The sequence below is a fragment of the Nerophis lumbriciformis genome, linkage group LG13 (genome assembly GCF_033978685.3).
Source record: "Nerophis lumbriciformis linkage group LG13, RoL_Nlum_v2.1, whole genome shotgun sequence".
NCBI lineage: Eukaryota > Metazoa > Chordata > Actinopteri > Syngnathiformes > Syngnathidae > Nerophis > Nerophis lumbriciformis.
The window spans coordinates 7677425-7699566 of NC_084560.2; the positions used below are offsets into that span (position 1 = coordinate 7677425).

The window sequence follows — 22142 nt, forward strand, 5'->3', positions numbered from 1 at the left end:
ATGCATGAAATACAATTTAATTTAAAAATACATGAAATAAAATTAAATTCACAACATTTCATTTGTGTGAATATTTTTTGGAAAAATATATATTTGTCATACATTTCTTAAAATATTAATACATGAAATTAAATCAAAACATAATGTGCAACTCAAATCAGCTATATGCATCATCGTTTCTGGGTGTTGTTGATAAATGACTTTGGCTTTGCATAGTAGAGTTTTACGTTGCACTTGCAGATGTAGCGACCGACTGTAGTCACTGACAGTGGTTTTTCTGAAGTGTTCCTGAGCCCATGTGGTGATATCCTTTACACACTTATGTCGCTTTTTGATGCAGTACCGCCTGAGGGATCGGAGGTCCGTAATATCATCGCTTACGTGCAGTGATTTCTCCAGATTCTCTGAACCTTTTGATATATAAATACATGACATATAATTAAATTCCCAACATAATTTATAAATAAATAAATCAATATTTAAAAAAAAAAATTAAATTAAATTTACATCGTTTCATTTGTGTGAATATTTTTTGGAAAAAAAGGTATATTTGTCATACATTTCTTAAAATATAAATACATGAAATTAAATCAAAACATATAATGTGCAACTCAAAACAGCTATATGCATCATTGTTTCTGGGTGTTGTTGATAAATGACTGTGGCTTTGCATCGTAGAGTTTTACATTGCACTTGCAGATGTAGCGACCGACTGTAGTCACTGACAGTGGCTTTTCTGAAGTGTTCCTGAGCCCATGTGGTGACATCCTTTACACACGGATGTCGCTTTTTGATGCAGTACCGCCTGAGGGATCGGAGGTCCGTAATATCATCGCTTACGTGCAGTGATTTCTCCAGATTCTCTGAACCTTTTGATATATAAATACATGACATATAATTAAATTCCCAACATATTTTATAAATAAATCAATCAATATTTTTAAAATTTTTAAAATTAAATTCACAACATTTCATTTGTGTGAATATTTTTTGGAAAAAATATATATTTGTCATACATTTCTTAAAATATAAATACATGAAATTAAATCAAAACATATAATGTGCAACTCAAAACAGCTATATGCGTCATTGTTTCTGGGTGTTGTTGATAAATGACTTTGGCTTTGCATCGTAGAGTTTTACGTTGCACTTACAGATGTAGCGACCGACTGTAGTCACTGACAGTGGTTTTTTCTGAAGTGTTCCTGAGCCCATGTGGTGATATCCTTTACACACGGATGTCGCTTTTTGATGCAGTACCGCCTGAGGGATCGGAGGTCCGTAATATCATCGCTTACGTGCAGTGATTTCTCCAGATTCTCTGAACCTTTTGATATATAAATACATGACATATAATTAAATTCCCAACATAATTTATAAATAAATAAATCAATATTTTTAAAATTTTTAAAATTAAATTCACAACATTTCATTTGTGTGAATATTTTTTGGAAAAAAGGTATATTTGTCACACATTTCTTAAAATATAAATACATGAAATTAAATCAAAACATATAATGTGCAACTCAAAACAGCTATATGCATCATTGTTTCTGGGTGTTGTTGATAAATGGCTGTGGCTTTGCATCGTAGAGTTTTACGTTGCACTTGCAGATGTAGCGACCGACTGTAGTCACTGACAGTGTTTTTTCTGAAGTGTTCCTGAGCCCATGTGGTGATATCCTTTACACACGGATGTCGCTTTTTGATGCGGTACCGCCCGAGGGATCGGAGGTCCGTAATATCATCGCTTACGTGCAGTGATTTCTCCAGATTCTCTGAACCTTTTGATATATAAATACATGACATATAATTAAATTCCCAACATATTTTATAAATAAATAAATCAATATTTTCAAATTTTTTTAAATTAAATTCACAACATTTCATTAGTGTGAATATTTTTTGGAAAAAATATATATTTGTCATACATTTCTTAAAATATAAATACATGAAATTAAATCAAAACATAATGTGCAACTCAAATCAGCTATATGCATCATTGTTTCTGGGTGTTGTTGATAAATGACTGTGGCTTTGCATCGTAGAGTTTTACGTTGCACTTGCAGATGTAGCGACCGACTGTAGTCACTGACAGTGTTTTTTTCTGAAGTGTTCCTGAGCCCATGTGGTGATATCCTTTACACACTGATGTCGCTTTTTGATGCAGTACCGCCCGAGGGATCGGAGGTCCGTAATATCATCGCTTACGTGCAGTGATTTCTCCAGATTCTCTGAACCTTTTGATATATAAATACATGACATATAATTAAATTCCCAACATAATTTATAAATAAATAAATCAATATTTAAAAAGAAAAATTAAATTAAATTTACATCGTTTCATTTGTGTGAATATTTTTTGGAAAAAAAGGTATATTTGTCATACATTTCTTAAAATATAAATACATGAAATTAAATCAAAACATATAATGTGCAACTCAAAACAGCTATATGCATCATTGTTTCTGGGTGTTGTTGATAAATGACTGTGGCTTTGCATCGTAGAGTTTTACATTGCACTTGCAGATGTAGCGACCGACTGTAGTCACTGACAGTGGCTTTTCTGAAGTGTTCCTGAGCCCATGTGGTGATATCCTTTACACACGGATGTCGCTTTTTGATGCAGTACCGCCTGAGGGATCGGAGGTCCGTAATATCATCGCTTACGTGCAGTGATTTCTCCAGATTCTCTGAAACTTTTGATATATAAATACATGACATATAATTAAATTCCCAACATATTTTATAAATAAATAAATCAATATTTTAAATTTTTTTTAAATTAAATTCACAACATTTCATTTGTGTGAATATTTTTTGGAAAAAATAAATAAATCAATATTTTTAAAGGCAATATTCATCAGTGTTACATTCTCTGAACATAAATGCATGAAATACAATTTAATTTAAAATTACATGAAATAAAATTAAATTCACAACATTTCATTTGTGTGAATATTTTTTGGAAAAAATATATATTTTTCATACATTTCTTAAAATATAAATACATGAAATTAAATCAAAACATAATGTGCAACTCAAAACAGCTATATGCGTCATTGTTTCTGGGTGTTGTTGATAAATGGCTGTGGCTTTGCATAGTAGAGTTTTACGTTGCACTTGCAGATGTAGCGACCGACTGTAGTCACTGACAGTGGTTTTTCTGAAGTGTTCCTGAGCCCATGTGGTGATATCCTTTACACACTGATGTCGCTTTTTGATGCAGTACCGCCCGAGGGATCGGAGGTCCGTAATATCATCGCTTACGTGCAGTGATTTCTCCAGATTCTCTGAACCTTTTGATGATATTAGCTGGCTGAGAAATGTTGTTCTTAAACAATTTGCTCAGGCATTTGTTGACAAAGTGGTGACCCTCGCCCCCGTCCTTGTTTGTGAACGACTGAGCATTTCATTAAAAGCTGCTTTTATACCCAATCATGGCACCCACCTGTTCCCAATTCGCCCGTTCACCTGTGGGATGTTCCAAATAAGTGTTTGATGAGCATTCCTCAACTTTCTCAGTCTTTTTTGCCACTCGTGCCAGCTTTTTTGAACAAATTCCAAATGAGCTAATATTTGCCAGAAATAACAAGGTTTTCCGGTTCAAATGTTAAATATCTTGTCTTTGCAGTCTATTCAATGGAATATAAGTTGAAAGGGATTTGTTGTATTCTCTTTTTATTTACCATAAAAGGTGACAACTTCACTAATCAAATGTTGTGTTGCAGCTCAGGAGATGTTGTCAGCAAGTATTTCCCAGACGTGCATCCTGCAAACATGCGGCGTTCCTCCGCCCAACATGGTGAGCGCTGCCAACCCGCTGCAAGGTAACTATATATATATTTATTTTATTATTATATATATATATATAAATAAAATAAATACTTGAATTTCAGTGTTCATTTACTTACACATATACACACACACATAACACTCATCTACTCATTGTTGAGTTAAGGGTTGAATTGTCCATCCTTGTTCTATTCTCTGTCACTATTTTTCTAACCATGCTGAACACCCTTTCGCAGGTACCCGGAAAGGTTTCGAGTACCACCAAAAAAACTGAATCTCTGAAGACCGTATAAAAATCTGTGTTAAAGGTGTACAAATACTGTTTGTATAATAAGCATGTTATTTTTTTTTTTACAAATGAGGGTTAAGAGTTCAGTACTAAAAATAAATAAAAAATAATGTGGCTTAAGTACAGTTTTTTAATTGAGCTGCTGCATTTTTTGGTTGGTTTGTTTATTTATTTTGAGTAACTTCTATACATTTCTAAAAGGGGAATAATGTAATAGAGTGATCTATGTTTGTCTGTTGCCATCTCCTGGTGAATGTTGGCTATAGCGTACTGGGGTTACTTTTTGGTTGGCCAACGATTTACGTGGTGTTGCGCACCTGACGTCACTCAGGTCCGCATGGAGCTGGAGGGGGCGTGGCTTCCAGCTTCCGCCTGAATTTCGGGAGATTTTCGAAGAGAAAATTTGTCCCGGGAGGTTTTCGGGAGAGGCGCTGAATTTCGGGAGTCTCCCGGAAAATCCGGGAGGGTTGGCAAGTATGCTGATGGCATTATTTGCGTGACCCACATAGGAGATATAAACACTTGTGCTTCTTTAAGAGGACACAACAAGTTAAGTGTTGGAGTGAAATGGTCGGCTTAGGTCTAGGTTCTGCTTGAAGAAGGTCAACACAATGAACACAGAAACATATTTATTATTATCATTAATATTATTATTAACATTATTATAATATTATATATATATATATATATATATATATTTATATCCTATTTCTGGGGCTGAGGTTGCTGAGGTAGTTAAAAAGCTCCTCAGTGGCAAGGCCCCGGGGTTGGATGAGATCCGCCCGGAGTTCCTTAAAGGGGAACATTATCACCAGACCTATGTAAGCGTCAATATATACCTTGATGTTGCAGAAAAAAAGACCTTATATTTTTTTAACCGATTTCCGAACTCTAAATGGGTGAATTTTGGCGAATTAAACGCCTTTCTATTATTCGCTCTCGGAGCGGGAAGCAATCCGCCATTTTCTCAAACACCGAGTCAAATCAGCTCTGTTATTTTCCGTTTTTTTCGACTGTTTTCCGTACCTTGGAGACATCATGCCTCGTCGGTGTGTTGTCGGAGGGTGTAACAACACGAACAGGGACGGATTCAAGTTGCACCAGTGGCCCAAAGATGCGAAAGTGGCAAGAAATTGGACGTTTGTTCCGCACACTTTACCGACGAAAGCTATGCTACGACAGAGATGGCAAGAATGTGTGGATATCCCGCGACACTCAAAGCAGATGCATTTCCAACCATAAAGTCAAAGAAATCTGCCGCCAGACCCCCATTGAATCTGCCGGAGTGTGTGAGCTATTCAGGGACAAAGGACCTCGGTAGCACGGCAAGCAATGGCGGCAGTTTGTTCCCGCAGACGAGCGAGCTAAACCCCCCTGGATGTCTTGGCTCACACCGTCCCTTATGCCACCGTAGATGATCAAGAGAAGAATATCGACCCTAGCATCCCTGGCCTGCTGACATGAGGGTATGTCTACAGAATATACTAATTGATGAAAATTGGGCTGGATAGGCTTTCGAATATTCTTCACGGAATGACTGCAGTTTTTTTTTTTTTCGGTTTAAGACTCGTTTGCGATTTTTCTCCGGCTGATTCCATGATCGTTCGCTCGTTTGGAAACAATGGGCAACTAGTGCCTCGCGCTTGGCATTCGGAATGGCTCGATAGGAAGTTACGGGAAGCAGTGTCGATTGTCATTGTTGTTACACAATTTCGTGAATAAAACTTTAAAAACAATTTTTTTTTTTTAATGAATGAAAAACCGTATTTTTTTATCACTGCAACCATAACCCGGAATAGGTTGATGAAAACCGTACTAATTACGGGAAAACCGGAGTAGTTGGCAGGTATGACGTTTGTTCCGCACACTTTACCGACGAAAGCTATGCTACGACAGAGATGGCAAGAATGTGTGGATATCCTGCGACACTCAAAGCAGATGCATTTCCAACCATAAAGTCAAAGAAATCTGCCGCCAGACCCCCATTGAATCTGCCGGAGTGTGTGAGCAATTCAGGGACAAAGGACCTCGGTAGCACGGCAAGCAATGGCGGCAGTTTGTTCCCGCAGACGAGCGAGCTAAACCCCCCTGGATGTCTTGGCTCACATCGTCCCTTATGCCACCGTAGATGATCAAGAGAAGAATATCGACCCTAGCATCCCTGGCCTGCTGACATGAGGGTATGTCTACAGAATATATTAATTGATGAAAATTGGGCTGTCTGCACTCTCAAAGTGCATGTTGTTGCCAAATGTATTTCATATGCTGTAAACCTAGTTCATAGTTGTTAGTTTCCTTTAATGCCAAACAAACACATACCAATCGTTGGTTAGAAGGCGATCGCCGAATTTGTCCTCGCTTTCTCCCGTGTCGCTGGCTGTCGTGTCGTTTTCGTCGGTTTCGCTTGCATACGGTTCAAACCGATATGGCTCAATAGCTTCAGTTTCTTCTTCAATTTCGTTTTCGCTACCTGCCTCCACACTACAACCATCCGTTTCAATACATGCCTAATCTGTTGAATCGCTTAAACCGCTGAAATCCGAGTCTGAATCCGAGCTAATGTCGCTATAGCTTGCTGTTCTTTCCGCCATGTTTGTTTGTGTTGGCATCACTATGTGACGTCACAGGAAAATGGACGGGTGTTAAAATCAGGCACTTTGAAGCTTTTTTTAGGGATATTGCGTGATGGGTAAAATTTTGAAAAAGACTTCGAAAAATATAATAAGCCACTGGGAACTGATTTTTAATGGTTTTAACCATTCTGAAATTGTGATAATGTTCCCCTTTAAGGATGTTGTGGGGCTGTCTTGGTTGACAAGACTCTGCAACATCGCGTGGACATCGGGGCCGGTACCTCTGGATTGGCAGACCGGGGTGGTGGTTCCTCTCTTTAAGAAGGGGAACCGGAGGGTGTGTTCCAACTATCGTGGGATCACACTCCTCAGCCTTCCCGGTAAGGTCTATTCAGGTGTACTGGAGAGGAGGCTACGCCGGATAGTCGAACCTCGGATTCAGGAGGAACAGTGTGGTTTTCGTCCTGGTCGTGGAACTGTGGACCAGCTCTATACTCTCGGCAGGGTCCTTGAGGTTGCATGGGAGTTTGCCCAACCAGTCTACATGTGCTTTGTGGACTTGGAGAAGGCATTCGACCGTGTCCCTCGGGAAGTCCTGTGGGGAGTGCTCAGAGAGTATGGGGTATCGGACTGTCTGATCGTGGCGGTTCGCTCCCTGTAGGATCAGTGTCAGAGCTTGGTCCGCATTGCCGGCAGTAAGTCGGACACGTTTCCAGTGAGGGTTGGACTCCGTCAAGGCTGCCCTTTGTCACCCATTCTGTTCATAACTTTTATGGACAGAATTTTAAGGCGCAGTCAAGGCGTTGAGGGGATCTGGTTTGGTGGGTGCAGGATTAGGTCTCTGCTTTTTGCAGATGACGTGGTCCTGATGGCTTCATCTGGCCAGGATCTTCAGCTCTCACTGGATCGGTTCGCAGCCGAGTGTGAAGTGACTGGGATGAGAATCAGCACCTCCAAGTCAGAGTCCATGGTTCTCGCCCGGAAAAGGGTGGAGTGCCATCTCCGGGTTGAGGAGGAGATCTTGCCCCAAGTGGAGGAGTTCAAGTACCTCGAAGACTTGTTCACGAGTGAGGGAAGAGTGAATCGTGAGATTGACAGGCGGATCGGAGCGGCGTCTTCAGTAATGCGGACGCTGTATCAATCCGTTGTGGTGAAGAAGGAGCTGAGCCGGAAGGCAAAGCTCTCAATTTACCGGTCGATCTACGTTCCCATCCTCACCTATGGTCATGAGCTTTGGGTTATGGCTGAAAGGACAAGATCACGGGTACAAGCGGCCGAAATGAGTTTCCTCCGCCGGGTGGCGGGGCTCTCCCTTAGAGATAGGGTGAGAAGCTCTGTCATCCGGGGGGAGCTCAAAGTAAAGCCGTTGCTCCTCCACATGGAGAGGAGCCAGATGAGGTGGTTCGGGCATCTGGTCAGGATGCCACCCGAACGCCTCCCTAGGGAGGTGTTTCGGGCATGTCCGACCGGTAGGAGGCCACGGGGAAGACCCAGGACACGTTGGGAAGACTATGTCTCCCGGCTGGCCTGGGAACGCCTCGGGATCCCCCGGGAGGAGCTGGACGAAATGGCTGGGGAGAGGGAAGTCTGGGCTTCCCTACTTAGGCTGCTGCCCCCGCGACCCGACCTCGGATAAGCGGAAGAAGATGGATGGATGGATGGATGGATGTATATATATCAAAGTTTCTGTGGTTTATTCGTTATACAGTGCTCAAGACCGGGGTAGAGCGGAATATACGTTAGGTCAGGAAAAAACACAGAGGCTATATCATCCCTACAAGCCTGTTTCGCAGGTTTCCCTGCTCGTCAGGGGATTTTATTATAAAATCTCCTGACGAGCAGGGAAACCTGGTATTATTCCATCTCATGTGACGTGTTGAACAAATCATGAACACCACTGAAATAAGTTCCAATATAGACGAGTCATTGTAAATAACAATAATGTTGAGACTAGAGATGTATTTATTTCATAACAGAACAATTTGAGTGCGTCAAACTGAGAACTATTTCTCACAAATGATTGTATTAGTGTAGATTGGCAACATGCTGCAGTACCGCTTGATCACCACATGAGGGCAACATTGTGTACTACAGTAAAGTACACCACTCGGTCCTTGGGACACATTTGGACTAATAATCGATTGTCATGTTATTTTTTTATTTTCCTTTTTCTGGATTAATTTTGCCCCGCCATGGATTTACAGAAACCATCAATCTCTTTTAACACTTTAATGGCCTAAAATACTGTAAATAAATATTTAAATCTTCAATTGGAATTTAATACATGCTTGTGTTAATTAAATGTGTCAATTAATTCTTCAATATAAAATGACGTTGAATTATTTAATTGTTTTATTTTTTTAATTATTTGATTTATGACATATTTAAATAATTACTGGTGTCATCAATTGAATAAATCATTAAATAAATACTTATTTCACAATTTATTTGTTGACTTAATTAATTCCCAAAATAATGATTTTTTAAATTCATTATTTAATCGACATATTTAAATAATTACTTGTTTTTGTCATGAATTGAATAAATCATGACATCAAAATATTCATCTAGTAAGTAAGTGATTCATTTCATGATTTAATCAATGGCATCTTTAAAAACTTACATGAATAATAAAATAATCAAATAATGAAATCAATAATTTGTTCACAATTTAATTAATTATTGACTTATTTAATGATTTATTTCATGATTTAATCAATGGCATCTTTAAATAATGACTTCTATCTGTTACTTAAATTAATAAATAAATCATAAATGATTTAAATACATAAAAGTAGTATTACTTTTTACACATTTAATTACATATATGTATTTAATTCAAACTATAACTTTTGTTTTAATTAATTACACATTTTAATAATTACTTAAGTGTCGATAATTAAGACATTCATGACATAATGAACTCAATAATTATTTAACTCATTAAATAAATCATGAAATAAATCATAAAATCAACCATTAATAAAACTAATAAATGTTTAAATGTAATTTTACATTAAATGAATAAATGACATGTAATTACCCATCCATGCATTTCATGCAAATTCTAATTTAAGGTTTATAAAATTATTCGAATAATGACATTTAAATAATTAAGTGTCAATAATTAATTAAATCATTGAATAAATAATTCAATAAATAAATGACTAAATATAATCATTTAATTTTACATTTAATAAAGTAATGGCCCATGCATGAATTTAATGTCAGTTATAATTAATTACATATTTAAATAATTAAGTGTCAATAAATAATTAAATAATTGAATAAATGATTCAATAGTCATTTAAATATAGTCATTCAATTTTAAAGTTAATAAATTAATGACAAATGTATGTATTTAATTCCAGTTAATAAATTAATGACAAATGTATGTATTTCATTCCAGTCATAATTAATGACATATTTAAGTAATTAAGTGTCAATAATAAAAAAATAATTGAATAAATAGTTCAATAATTAAATTATTAAATATATACATTTAATTTAAAAATAGATACATTAATGACACATGCATGTATTTAATATCAGTAATAAATAATGACATATTTAAGTAATTAAGTGTCAATAATTAATTAAATCATTGAATAAATAATTCAATGATTATATTATAAAATATAGTCATTTAATTTTACAACTAATACATTAATGACACATGCATGCATTTAATTCCAGTTATAATTAATGACATACTTAAATAATTAAGTGTCAATAATTTATTATATCATTGAATAAATAATGTTATAATTAAATGATTTAATACATGAATGTGATTTCACAAGTAATAAAATAATGACACATGTATTTAATTCCAGTTATAATTAATTACATATTTAAGTAATTGTCAATCATTTTTAAATCATTGAATACGTCATTTAAATCATTCAATAATTAAATTATTAAAAACATATATTTAATTTCACAACTAATACATTAATGACACATGTATTTAATTCCAGTTATAATTAATGACACATTTAAGTAAATAAGTCTCAATAATTATTAAATCAGAATAAATAATTCCATAATTAAAATTTTAAATAGTCATTTAATTTTACAATTAATAAATTAATGACACGTGCATGAATTTAATTCCAGTTATAATTAATTCCATATTTAATTAATTAAGTATCAATAATTAATTAAATCATTGAATAAATAATTCAATAAATAAAATATTACATAGTCATTTATTTGACTATTAATAAATGAATGACACATGTATGTATTTAATTCCAGTTATAATTAATGACGTATTTAAATAACTGTCAATAATTAATTAAATTGTTGAGTAAATAATTCAATATTTAAATTATTAAATATAGTCATTTAATCTGACAATTAATAAATTAATGACACATGCATGTATTTAATTCCAATTATAATTAATAACGAGTTTAAATAATTAAGTGTCAATAATTATTTAAATCATTGAATAAATAACAAATATAAAATGTTTAAATACATACATTTAATCTTACAATTAATACATTATTGACACAAGTATTTAATTCCAGTTATAATTAATGACATATTTAAGTAATTACGTATCACTAGATAATTAATTGAATAAATCATTCAATAATTAAATTATTAATTATAGTCATTTAATTTGACAATTAATAAATTAAGGACACATGTATTTAATTCCAGTTATAATTAAATACATGTTTAATTAAGTCTCAATATTAATTAAATAATTAAATAAATATATCCATAATCAAAATATTAGTCATTTAATTTGAGTATTAATAAATTAATGACACATGGATGTATTTAATTCCAGTTATAATTTATGACATATTTAAATAACTGTCAATAATTAATTAAATTGTTGAATAAATCATTCAATAATTAAATTATTAAATATAGTCATTTAATTTGACCATTAATAAATTAATGACACATGCATGTATTTAATTCCAGTTATAATTAATGACATATTTAAATAATCAAGTGTCAATAATTAATTAAATCATTGAATAAATAATTCAACTTTGAAGTTATTAAATACATACATTTCATCTTACAATTAATAAATTATTGCCACGTGCATTTAATGCCAGTTATAATTTACATATTTAAATAACTGTCTATAATTAATTAAATGGTTGAATAAATCATTAAATAATTAAATGATTAAATATGGTCATTTATTTTGACAATTAATACATTAATGACACATGCATATATTTAATTCCAGCTATAATTAATGACATATTTAAATAATTAAGTGTCAATAATTAATTAAATCATTGAATAAACAATTCAAATATCAAATTGTTAAATACATACATTTAATCTTACAATTAATACATTGACTCATGTATTTAATTCCGGTTATAATTAATGACATATTTAAGTAATTAAGTATCAACAGATAATTAATTAATTGAATAAATCATTAAATAATTAAATTATTAATTATAGTCATTTAATTTGAGAATTAATAAATTAATTACACATGTATTTAATTCCAGTTATAATAAATGACATATTTAAATAATTAAGTGTCAATAATTAATTAAATTATTGAATACATCATTTAATAATTATTAAATACCTACATTAAATTTCACAACTGATAAAATAATGACATGTATTTAATTGTAGTTATAATTAATGACATATTTAAGTAATTAAATATCAATAGGTGATTAATTAATTGAATAAAAATTCAATAATTAAATTATTAACTATAGTCATTTAGATTGACAATTAATAAATTAATGACACATGTATATCATTCCAGTTATAATTAATGACATATTTAAATAATTAAGTCTCAATAATTAATTAAATCATTGAATAAATAATTCAATAATTATAATTAATGTCATTAATTTGACAATCAATACATTTATGACACATGCATGTATTTATTTCCAGTTATAAATAATGACGTATAAATCATTCAATAATTAAATGATTAGTCATTTAATTTGAGAATTAATAAATGAATGACACATGCATGTTATTAATTCCAGTTATAACGAATGACATCTGAATAATTGTCAATAATTAATAAATCATTATAATAATTAAAATATTAAATACATACAGTTAATCTTGCAAATAATAAATTATTGCCACATGTATTTAATTCCAGTTATAATTAATGACATATTTAAATAATTAAGTGTCAATAATGTATTAAATCATTGAATAAATAATTTAACAATTAAATTATTAAATACACTAATTTAATTTCACAACTAATACAATAATGACACATGTATTTAATTCCACTTATAATTAATGACATATTTAAGTAATTGTCAATAATTAATTAAATCATTGAATACATCATTTAAATCATTCAATAATTAAATTAAAAACATATATTTAATTTCACAACTAATACATTAATGACACATTTGAATAATTGTCAATAGTTAATAAATCATTATAATAAATAATTAAAATATTAAATACATAGTTAATCTTACCATTAATACATTATTGCCACATGTATTTATTTCCAGTTATAATTAATGACATATTTAAATAATTAAATGGGTTATACTTTTTACAATTAAGTGTCAATAATGTATTAAATCATTGAATAAATAATTTAACAATTAAATGATTAAATACACTAAGTTAATTTCACAACTAATACAATAATAACACATGTATTTAATTCCAGTAATAATTAATTAAATAATTGAATATATAATTTAAATCATTCAATAATTCAATTAAAAACATAGATTTAATTTCACAACTAATACATTAATGACACATGTATTTAATTCCAGTTATAATTAATGACATATTTAAGTAATTAAGTCTCAATAATTTATTAAACAATTTAATACATAATTCAATAATTAAGATATTAAATATAGTCATTTAATTTGACAATTAATAAATTAATGACACATGCATGTATTTAATTCCAGTTATAATTAATGACATATTTAAATAATTAAGTAAATCATTGAATAAATGATTCAAATATTAAATTATTAAATACATACATTTAATCTTACAATAATTAAATATATCTCTTCTGTGCCCACATTCTCCGCCCTGGTCCAGGTTCCCTGACCCCCTGCTTGTACAAGTTCCCAGACCCCGGTCTGAACAGCAGCTCCTGCGCTTTGAGTCACGGTTTCTCCTCGCTGCCCTCTGCCCTCCTGATGAGTGACGAGGGCCCCGGGCCCCCCAGTGTGTGCGAGATGAGAGCCAACGCGCAGCGGAAGAGCATACGGGAGCTGGAGGACACGCCCGCCATGGACTCCCCGCAGATCCAGGAGCTGGAGATGTTTGCCAACGACTTCAAAATACGCAGGATCAAACTTGGTGAGGAACTTTTCTGTGCTACTTCACAATAAAAGCCTAATAGACACATGTTCACTGCATTTAGGGCTCTAATGTGTGCAAATGTACACCGTTTTCTTCCCGGGCCGATACTGATACCGATTATTAGCAGTCAAAGAGGCTGATAACTGATATTAATTTGCAGTAAAAGTTATTTAAAGATGAATATTATATGTCAGTAAACATCTGGACAAGACTAAGTTGTCGCCGTTTTGTCCGACTAATTTCGGCGGTCCGTGAAATCCCCGTACGTTGTTTACATGTACAACTTTCTCCGATGCTGCCACAGAAAAGATGTGTTTTATGCCTCTCCTTCTTTGTTACATTTTGATAGTAGGCTAATATAGACACTTATATCTTGCGTTGCCTTCATTATAACACTTATTTAAGACTTTTAAAGTAATTTTGATAGTAGGCTAATATAGCTAATATACACACTTACGTCATGTGTTGCCTTCATTATAACACTTATATCCATCCATCCATCCATCCATCTTCTTCCGCTTATCCGAGGTCGGGTCGCGGGGGCAGCAGCTTAAGCAGGGAAGCCCAGACTTCCCTCTCCCCAGCCACTTCGTCCAGCTCCTCCCGGGGGATCCCGAGGCGTTCCCAGGCCAGCCGGGAGAGATAGTCTTCCCAGCGTGTCCTGGGTCTTCCCCGTGGCCTCCTACCGGTCGGACGTGCCCGAAACACCTTCCTTGGGAGGCGTTCGGGTGGCATCCTGACCAGATGCCCGAACCACCTCATCTGGGTCCTCTCGATGTGGAGGAGCAGCGGCTTTACTTTGAGCTCCCCCTGAATGACAGAGCTTCTCACCCTATCTCTAAGGGAGAGCCCCGCCACTTGGCGGAGGAAACTCATTTCGGCCGCTTGTACCCGTGATCTTGTCCTTTCGGTCATGACCCAAAGCTCATGACCATAGGTGAGGATGGGAACGTAGATCGACCGGTAAATCGAGAGCTTTGCCTTCCGGCTCAGCTCCTTCTTCACCACAACGGATCGATACAGCGTCCGCATTACTGAAGACGCCGCACCGATCCGCCTGTCGATCTCACGATCCACTCTTCCCCCACTCGTGAACAAGACTCCGAGGTACTTGAACTCCTCCACTTGGGGCAAGATCTCCTCCCCAACCCGGAGATGGCACTCTACCCTTTTCCGGGAGAAAACCATGGACTCGGACTTGGAGGTGCTGATTCCCATCCCAGTCGCTTCACACTCGGCTGCGAACCGATCCAGTGAGAGCTGAAGATCTTGGCCGGAGGAAGCCATCAGGACCACATCATCTGCAGTGACCTAATCCTGCAGCCACCAAACCAGATCCCCTCAACGCCCTGACTGCGCCTAGAAATTCTGTCCATAAAGGTTATGAACAGAATCGGTGACAAAGGGCAGCCTTGGCGGAGTCCAACCCTCACTGGAAACGTGTCCGACTTACTGCCAGCAATGCGGACCAAGCTGTGACACTGATTATACAGGGAGCGAACTGCCACAATAAGACAGTCCGTTACCCCATACTCTCTGAGCACTCCCCACAGGACTTCCCGGGGTACACGGTCGAATGCCTTCTCCAAGTCCACAAAGCACATGTAGACTGGTTGGGCAAACTCCCATGCACCCTCAAGGACCCTGCCGAGAGTATAGAGCTGGTCCACAGTTCCACGACCAGGACGAAAACCACACTGTTCCTCCTGAATCCGAGGTTCGACTATCCGGCGTAGCCTCCTCTCCAGTACACCTGAATAGACCTTACCGGGAAGGCTGAGGAGTGTGATCCCACAATAGTTGGAACACACCCTCCGGTTCCCCTTCTTAAAGAGAGGAACCACCACCCCGGTCTGCCAATCCAGAGGTACCGCCCCCAATGTCCACGCGATGTTGCAGAGTCTTGTCAACCAAGACAGCCCCACAACATCCAGAGCCTTAAGGAACTCCGGGCGGATCTCATCCACCCCCGGGGCCTTGCCACCGAGGGGCTTTTTAACTACCTCGGCAACCTCAGCCCCAGAAATAGGAGAGCACACCACAGATTCCCCAGGCCCTGCTTCCTCATAGGAAGACGTGCTGGTAGGATTGAGGAGGTCTTCGAAGTATTCCCTCCACCGATCCACAACATCCGCAGTCGAGGTCAGCAGAACACCATCCTCACCATACACAGTGTTGACACTGCACTGCTTCCCCTTCCTGAGGCGGCGGATGGTGGTCCAGAATTGCTTCGAAGCCGTCCGGAAGTCTTTTTCCATGGCCTCCCCGAACTCCTCCCATGTCCGAGTTTTTGCCTCCGCGACCGCTGAAGCCGCACACCGCTTGGCCTGTCGGTACCTGTCTGCTGCCTCAGGAGTCCCATGAGCCAAAAGAACCCGATAGGACTCCTTCTTCAGCCTGACGGCATCCCTCACCGCCGGTGTCCACCAACGGGTTCTAGGATTACTGCCACGACAGGCACCAACTACCTTGCGGCCGCAGCTCCAATCGGCCGCCTCGACAATAGAGGTACGGAACATTGTCCACTCGGACTCAATGTCCAGCACCTCCCTCGTGACATGTTCAAAGTTCTTCCGGAGGTGGGAATTGAAACTCTCTCTGACAGGAGACTCTGCCAGGCGTTCCCAGCAAACCCTCACAATGCGTTTGGGCCTGCCAGGTCTGTCCGGCATCCTCCCCCACCATCGCAGCCAACTCACCACCAGGTGGTGATCGGTAGAAAGCTCCGCCCCTCTCTTCACCCGAGTGTCCAAAACATGAGGCCGCAAATCCGATGACACAACTACAAAGTCGATCATGGAACTGCGGCCTAGGGTGTCCTGGTGCCAAGTGCACATATGGACACCCTTATGTTTGAACATGGTGTTCGTTATGGACAATCTGTGACGGGCACAAAAGTCCAATAACAGAACACCACTCGGGTTCAGATCCGGGCGGCCATTCTTCCCAATCACACCTCTCCAGGTTTCACTGTCGCTGCCAACATGAGCGTTGAAGTCCCCCAGTAGAACGAGGGAATCACCCGGGGGAGCACTCTCAAGTACTCCCTCGAGTGAATCCAAAAAGGGTGGGTACTCTGAGCTGCCGTTTGGCGCGTAAACGCAAACAACAGTCAGGACCCGTCCCCCCACCCGAAGGCGGAGGGAAGCTACCCTCTCGTCCACCGGGTTGAACTCCAACGTGCAGGCTTTGAGCCGAGGGGCAACAAGAATTGCCACCCCAGCCCGTCGCCTCTCACTGCTGGCAACACCAGAGTGGAAGAGAGTCCAGCCCCTCTCAAGAGAACTGGTTCCAGAGCCCTTGCTGTGCGTCGAAGTGAGTCCGACTATGTCTAGCCGGAACTTCTCCACCTCACGCACTAGCTCAGGCTCCTTCCCCCCCAGGGAAGTGACGTTCCACGTCCCAAGAGCCAGCTTATGTAGCCGAGGATCGGACCGCCAAGTCCAACACTTATATAAGACTTTTAAAGTAATTTTGATAGTAGGCTAATATAGCTAATATAGACACTTACATTGTGTGTTGCCTTCATTATAACACTTATATAAGACTTTTAAAGTCATTTTGATAGTAGGCTAATATAGACACTTACATCATGTGTTGCCTTCATTATAACACTTATATAAGACTTTTAAAGTCATTTTGATAGTAGGCTATTATAGCTAATATAGACACTTACATTATGTGTTGCCTTCATTATAACACTTATATAAGACTTTTAAAGTCATTTTGATAGTAGGCTAATATAGACACTTACATCATGTGTTGCCTTCATTATAACACTTATATAAGACTTTTAAAGTCATTTTGATAGTAGGCTATTATAGCTAATATAGACACTTACATTATGTGTTGCCTTCATTATAACACTTATATAAGACTTTTAAAGTCATTTTGATAGTAGGCTAATATAGACACTTACATCATGTGTTGCCTTCATTATAACACTCATATAAGACTTTTGAAGTCATTTTGATAGTAGGCTAATATAGTTAATATAGACACTTACGTCATGTGTTGTCTTCATTATAACACTCATATAAAACTTTTAAAGTCATTTTGATAGTAGGCTAATATAGACACTTACATCATGTGTTGCCTTCATTATAACACTCATAAGACTTTTAAAGTCATTTTGATAGTAGGCTAATATAGCTAATATAGACACTTGCATTGTGTGTTGCCTTCATTATAACACTTATATAAGACTTTTAAAGTCATTTTGATAGTAGGCTAATATAGACACTTACATCATGTGTTGCCTTCATTATAACACTCATATAAGACTTTTGAAGTCATTTTGATAGTAGGCTAATATAGTTAATATAGACACTTACGTCATGTGTTGCCTTCAGTATAACACTTATATAAGACTTTTAAAGTCATTTTGATAGTAGGCTATTATAGCTAATATACACACATCATTTGTTGCCTTCATTATAACACTTATATAAGGCTTTTAAAGTAATTTTGATAGTAGGCTAATATAGCTAATATAGACACTTACATCGTGTGTTGCCTTCAGTATAACACTTATATAAGCCTTTGAAAGTCATTTTGATAGTAGGCTATTATAGCTAATATACACACATCATTTGTTGCCTTCATTATAACACTTATATAAGGCTTTTAAAGTCATTTTGATAGTAGGCTAATATAGCTAATATAGACACTTACATCAAGTGTTGCCTTCATTATAACACGTATATAAGACTTTTAAAGTCATTTTGATAGTAGGCTATTATAGCTAATACAGACACTTACATGATGTGTTGCCTTCATTATAACACTCATAAGACTTTTAAAGTCATTTTGATAGTAGGCTAATATAGCTAATATAGACACTTACATTGTGTGTTGCCTTCATTATAACACTTATATAAGACTTTTAAAGTCATTTTGATAGTAGGCTAATATAGACACTTACATCATGTGTTGCCTTCATTATAACACTCATATAAGACTTTTGAAGTCATTTTGATAGTAAGCTAATATAGTTAATATAGACACGTCATGTGTTGTCTTCATTATAACACTCATATAAGACTTTTAAAGTAATTATGATAGTAGGCTAATATAGCTAATATAGACACTTATATCATGTGTTGCCATCATTATAAGACTTATATAAGACTTTTAAAGTCATTTTGATAGTAGGCTAATAAAGACACTTACATCATGTGTTGACTTCATTATAACACTTATATAAGACTTCTAAAGTAATTTTGATAGTAGGCTAACATAGCTAATATAGACACATCATGTGTTGTCTTCATTATAACACTTATATATGACGTTTAAAGTCATTTTGATAGTAGGCTAATAAAGACACTTACATTGTGTGTTGCCTTCATTATAACACTTATATAAGACTTCTGATTTTTTATGTCTCCAAACTGATTAGTTCTTTGTATTTTTGGTTGAATGTGGCTCTTTTGACATGTTGGGTTACCCCTGATCTAAGAGGAACATCAACATTTTATTCCAAAATATGAAAAATCTCCTAGGAAATTTGTCAAAATATGACATTTCTCTACGTCACAATAACTCATCTACTCCATTTTATACCACTTTATGGATGTAACACATTGTAAAGATTCCTCCTGAAACATTGTCAACATTTCAATAAAAACAACTCTATATTATAGTTGAGACATTTCTTCCTGGGTGTTACAGAAAGTACGAGAATGTGTGAGCTGCTGCCTCACCTTCTTTACTTACATAATCACCACATACTTGTCAAGATATTTACGCAAAGTTTGCTGACGGAGCGACTCCACCGCTGCCGTAGCCAAAACAAACAAAACGGTACCCGGAAGGCCCCGGAAACGAAGGACAAAAACTGGATTTTGTGGTCAAATTGGGAGTTTTGACGGATAAGCAAAGAAGACGCACTGTTGGCCAGGGGGTTTCCTAACCATTCTACTACAGAAGGGCCCGGGGGCTACTCAAATCCATCCGTCCATCCATTTTCTACTGCTTGTCCTACTCAAATATTAACACTAAATTAGTAATCTTACTCTTCATTTTAAACATATTGAAGAGTATTTATAATAATTATATCTAACCTACTTACAGTATACAACTGTGGGGGCAGGTGTAAGTCACCGCCGCTGCCAATGGTACTGAGGACGAGCACCAGCGGGCAGGGGGCGGGGCATGTGCTGACGGCGAGACACAGCTGGCAGGTGATTAGATTTCACAGGTGGTACGTGTTAATCTAATCACCTGTCGTCTTTAACAGTAAGCGGCCGGGAGAAGAGGGAGAGAGAGGATTGGGAGTGACGGCAACGTCACGACATGCCGAAAAACATTTCTGAAAAACCTTGTTAAAACATTAAAACTTTGTTAAACCTGCACGCTTGGCTCTTGTGCCGTGTCTACAGTGGAGCTGCTCGGAAGCGACTTCCACAACAACCTTGTCAAATGATATCATCATAAAGATGATTATTTATTTAACCCCTAAACTTTAGGCTTTGGTCAGGCTGATTAGAAAATAAATATACTGCCTACGGAGGAATTCTTAAATAACGACACACATTTACATACAATTATGTTGTGCTAATATAAATCAACTAAATGATTTAAAATTATGTTTCTTTATTAGACGCCAATAAAATTAAAGTGCAAATAAAATTACAGCTTCACCACTTTAGTCATCATTTTTGCGCTTGAGGGAATTTTCTATGACTTAAGCTCCAGACTTCTTCTGTTTGATATTGTCATTACTGCCACAAGTGGTGGACAAGTGTATTACAACTGAGTACTGTTGCGTCGGACCAGTTCTTCCTCCCAGGGATTCTAAGTTACTGGTCAATCCCAAGTTCTTTCGATGACATATACGCTGAGTAAGAAGGACCACCAAGACGGAATTGGAATATTTTCAAGTTTTACTAAAGCTTTAAGAGATCAGTTTAACCAATACATTCATTTCGGCTACTCTCGTTGATCTGACATTCAAACGGAAAAGCCAACTTCTTGCACACAAAGAAAGACCCCCTCGCAACACTGAAAAGGAAGATTTGGGGGTTTGGTTTCACATTCCTGATGGTTTAAGACACTAAACAGACAGTCTGAAGACAAAGAGAGACTGGTAGAATATACAAAGGAAAAGTACTAGATACTCTAAACATGGCTATGTAAAAAGAAAAAACTCTTAAACACATATGCATCCTCCACAGTACCCATACCTACCACAGGTGAGACTGATATTCAGTATGTGGGTGGCTCTCTCACACTTGACGTCTTATTTGGATGCATTGTGTTTTTGTGACCTCCAGGCTACACTCAGACCAACGTGGGCGAGGCTCTCGCTGCCGTGCACGGCTCGGAGTTCAGCCAGACCACAATCTGCCGCTTCGAGAACCTGCAGCTGAGCTTCAAGAACGCCTGCAAACTGAAGGCCATCCTGGCCAAGTGGTTGGACGAAGCCGAGCTGGCTCGCGGTCAGTCTCGCTTTCAGTCTCCGTCTCATAATAAAAATAATAATAATAATAATAATAATAACTTCCTCCGCCTTCAGCCCTGAACAACGACAAGATTGGACTAAATGAGCGCAAGAGGAAAAGGAGAACGACGATCAGGTAAAATGCCGACCGATTATTCAACTACTGTCTCGGTGCCGTCAACGTTCTCCGCTTGATCCCTGAATGCAGCCTGGGCGCTAAGGAGGCCCTGGAGCACAGCTTTGTGGAGAAAAGCAAGCCATCTTCCCAGGAGATCGCCCGCATCGCTAAAGGCCTCCACCTGGAGAAGGAGGTGGTCCGAGTCTGGTTCTGTAACCGGCGCCAGAGGGAGAAGCGAGTCAAAACCAGTCTGAGCTCCTGCTTCGCCAAAATGAGCTCAAACTGTATAGCCCACTTGAATAAAACGCGGCAGTTAACATAAAAGCTATTTAAACACAGCAATTCCTTTTATATGAATGATTTTACACATTTAATTTACTTAATATTCTGGTTTCAATGGCACCCTAGGCAAGACCTCCCAAAGTAACCATTTCCTGTGCGACACAAGCTTGCGACAATTTGTTGACATGAGCTAGCAGTAAGAAAGACGTCTTTATGATACAGAATAAATATTCCTCTTTTTCTGCCTTATCCTGAAAGGGAATTTTGCCTATCATTTACAATCTTTATGTAAGACAATATGTTTATTTC

General features: G+C 36.9%; 1 protein-coding gene across 1 annotated transcript in view; it reads left to right on the forward strand.

Moving 5' to 3' along the window:
• Positions 1 to 21873, forward strand: part of pou1f1 (POU class 1 homeobox 1) — a 41962-nt gene extending 20089 nt beyond the window's left edge. The window contains exons 3-7 of the mRNA XM_061970641.1: positions 3732 to 3830; positions 13723 to 13986; positions 21267 to 21431; positions 21509 to 21569; positions 21642 to 21873. Of these exons, the coding sequence (XP_061826625.1) occupies positions 3732 to 3830; positions 13723 to 13986; positions 21267 to 21431; positions 21509 to 21569; positions 21642 to 21873 (821 nt within the window). The remainder of the gene's footprint in view (positions 1 to 3731; positions 3831 to 13722; positions 13987 to 21266; positions 21432 to 21508; positions 21570 to 21641) is intronic.
• Positions 21874 to 22142: the final 269 nt, after the last annotated feature.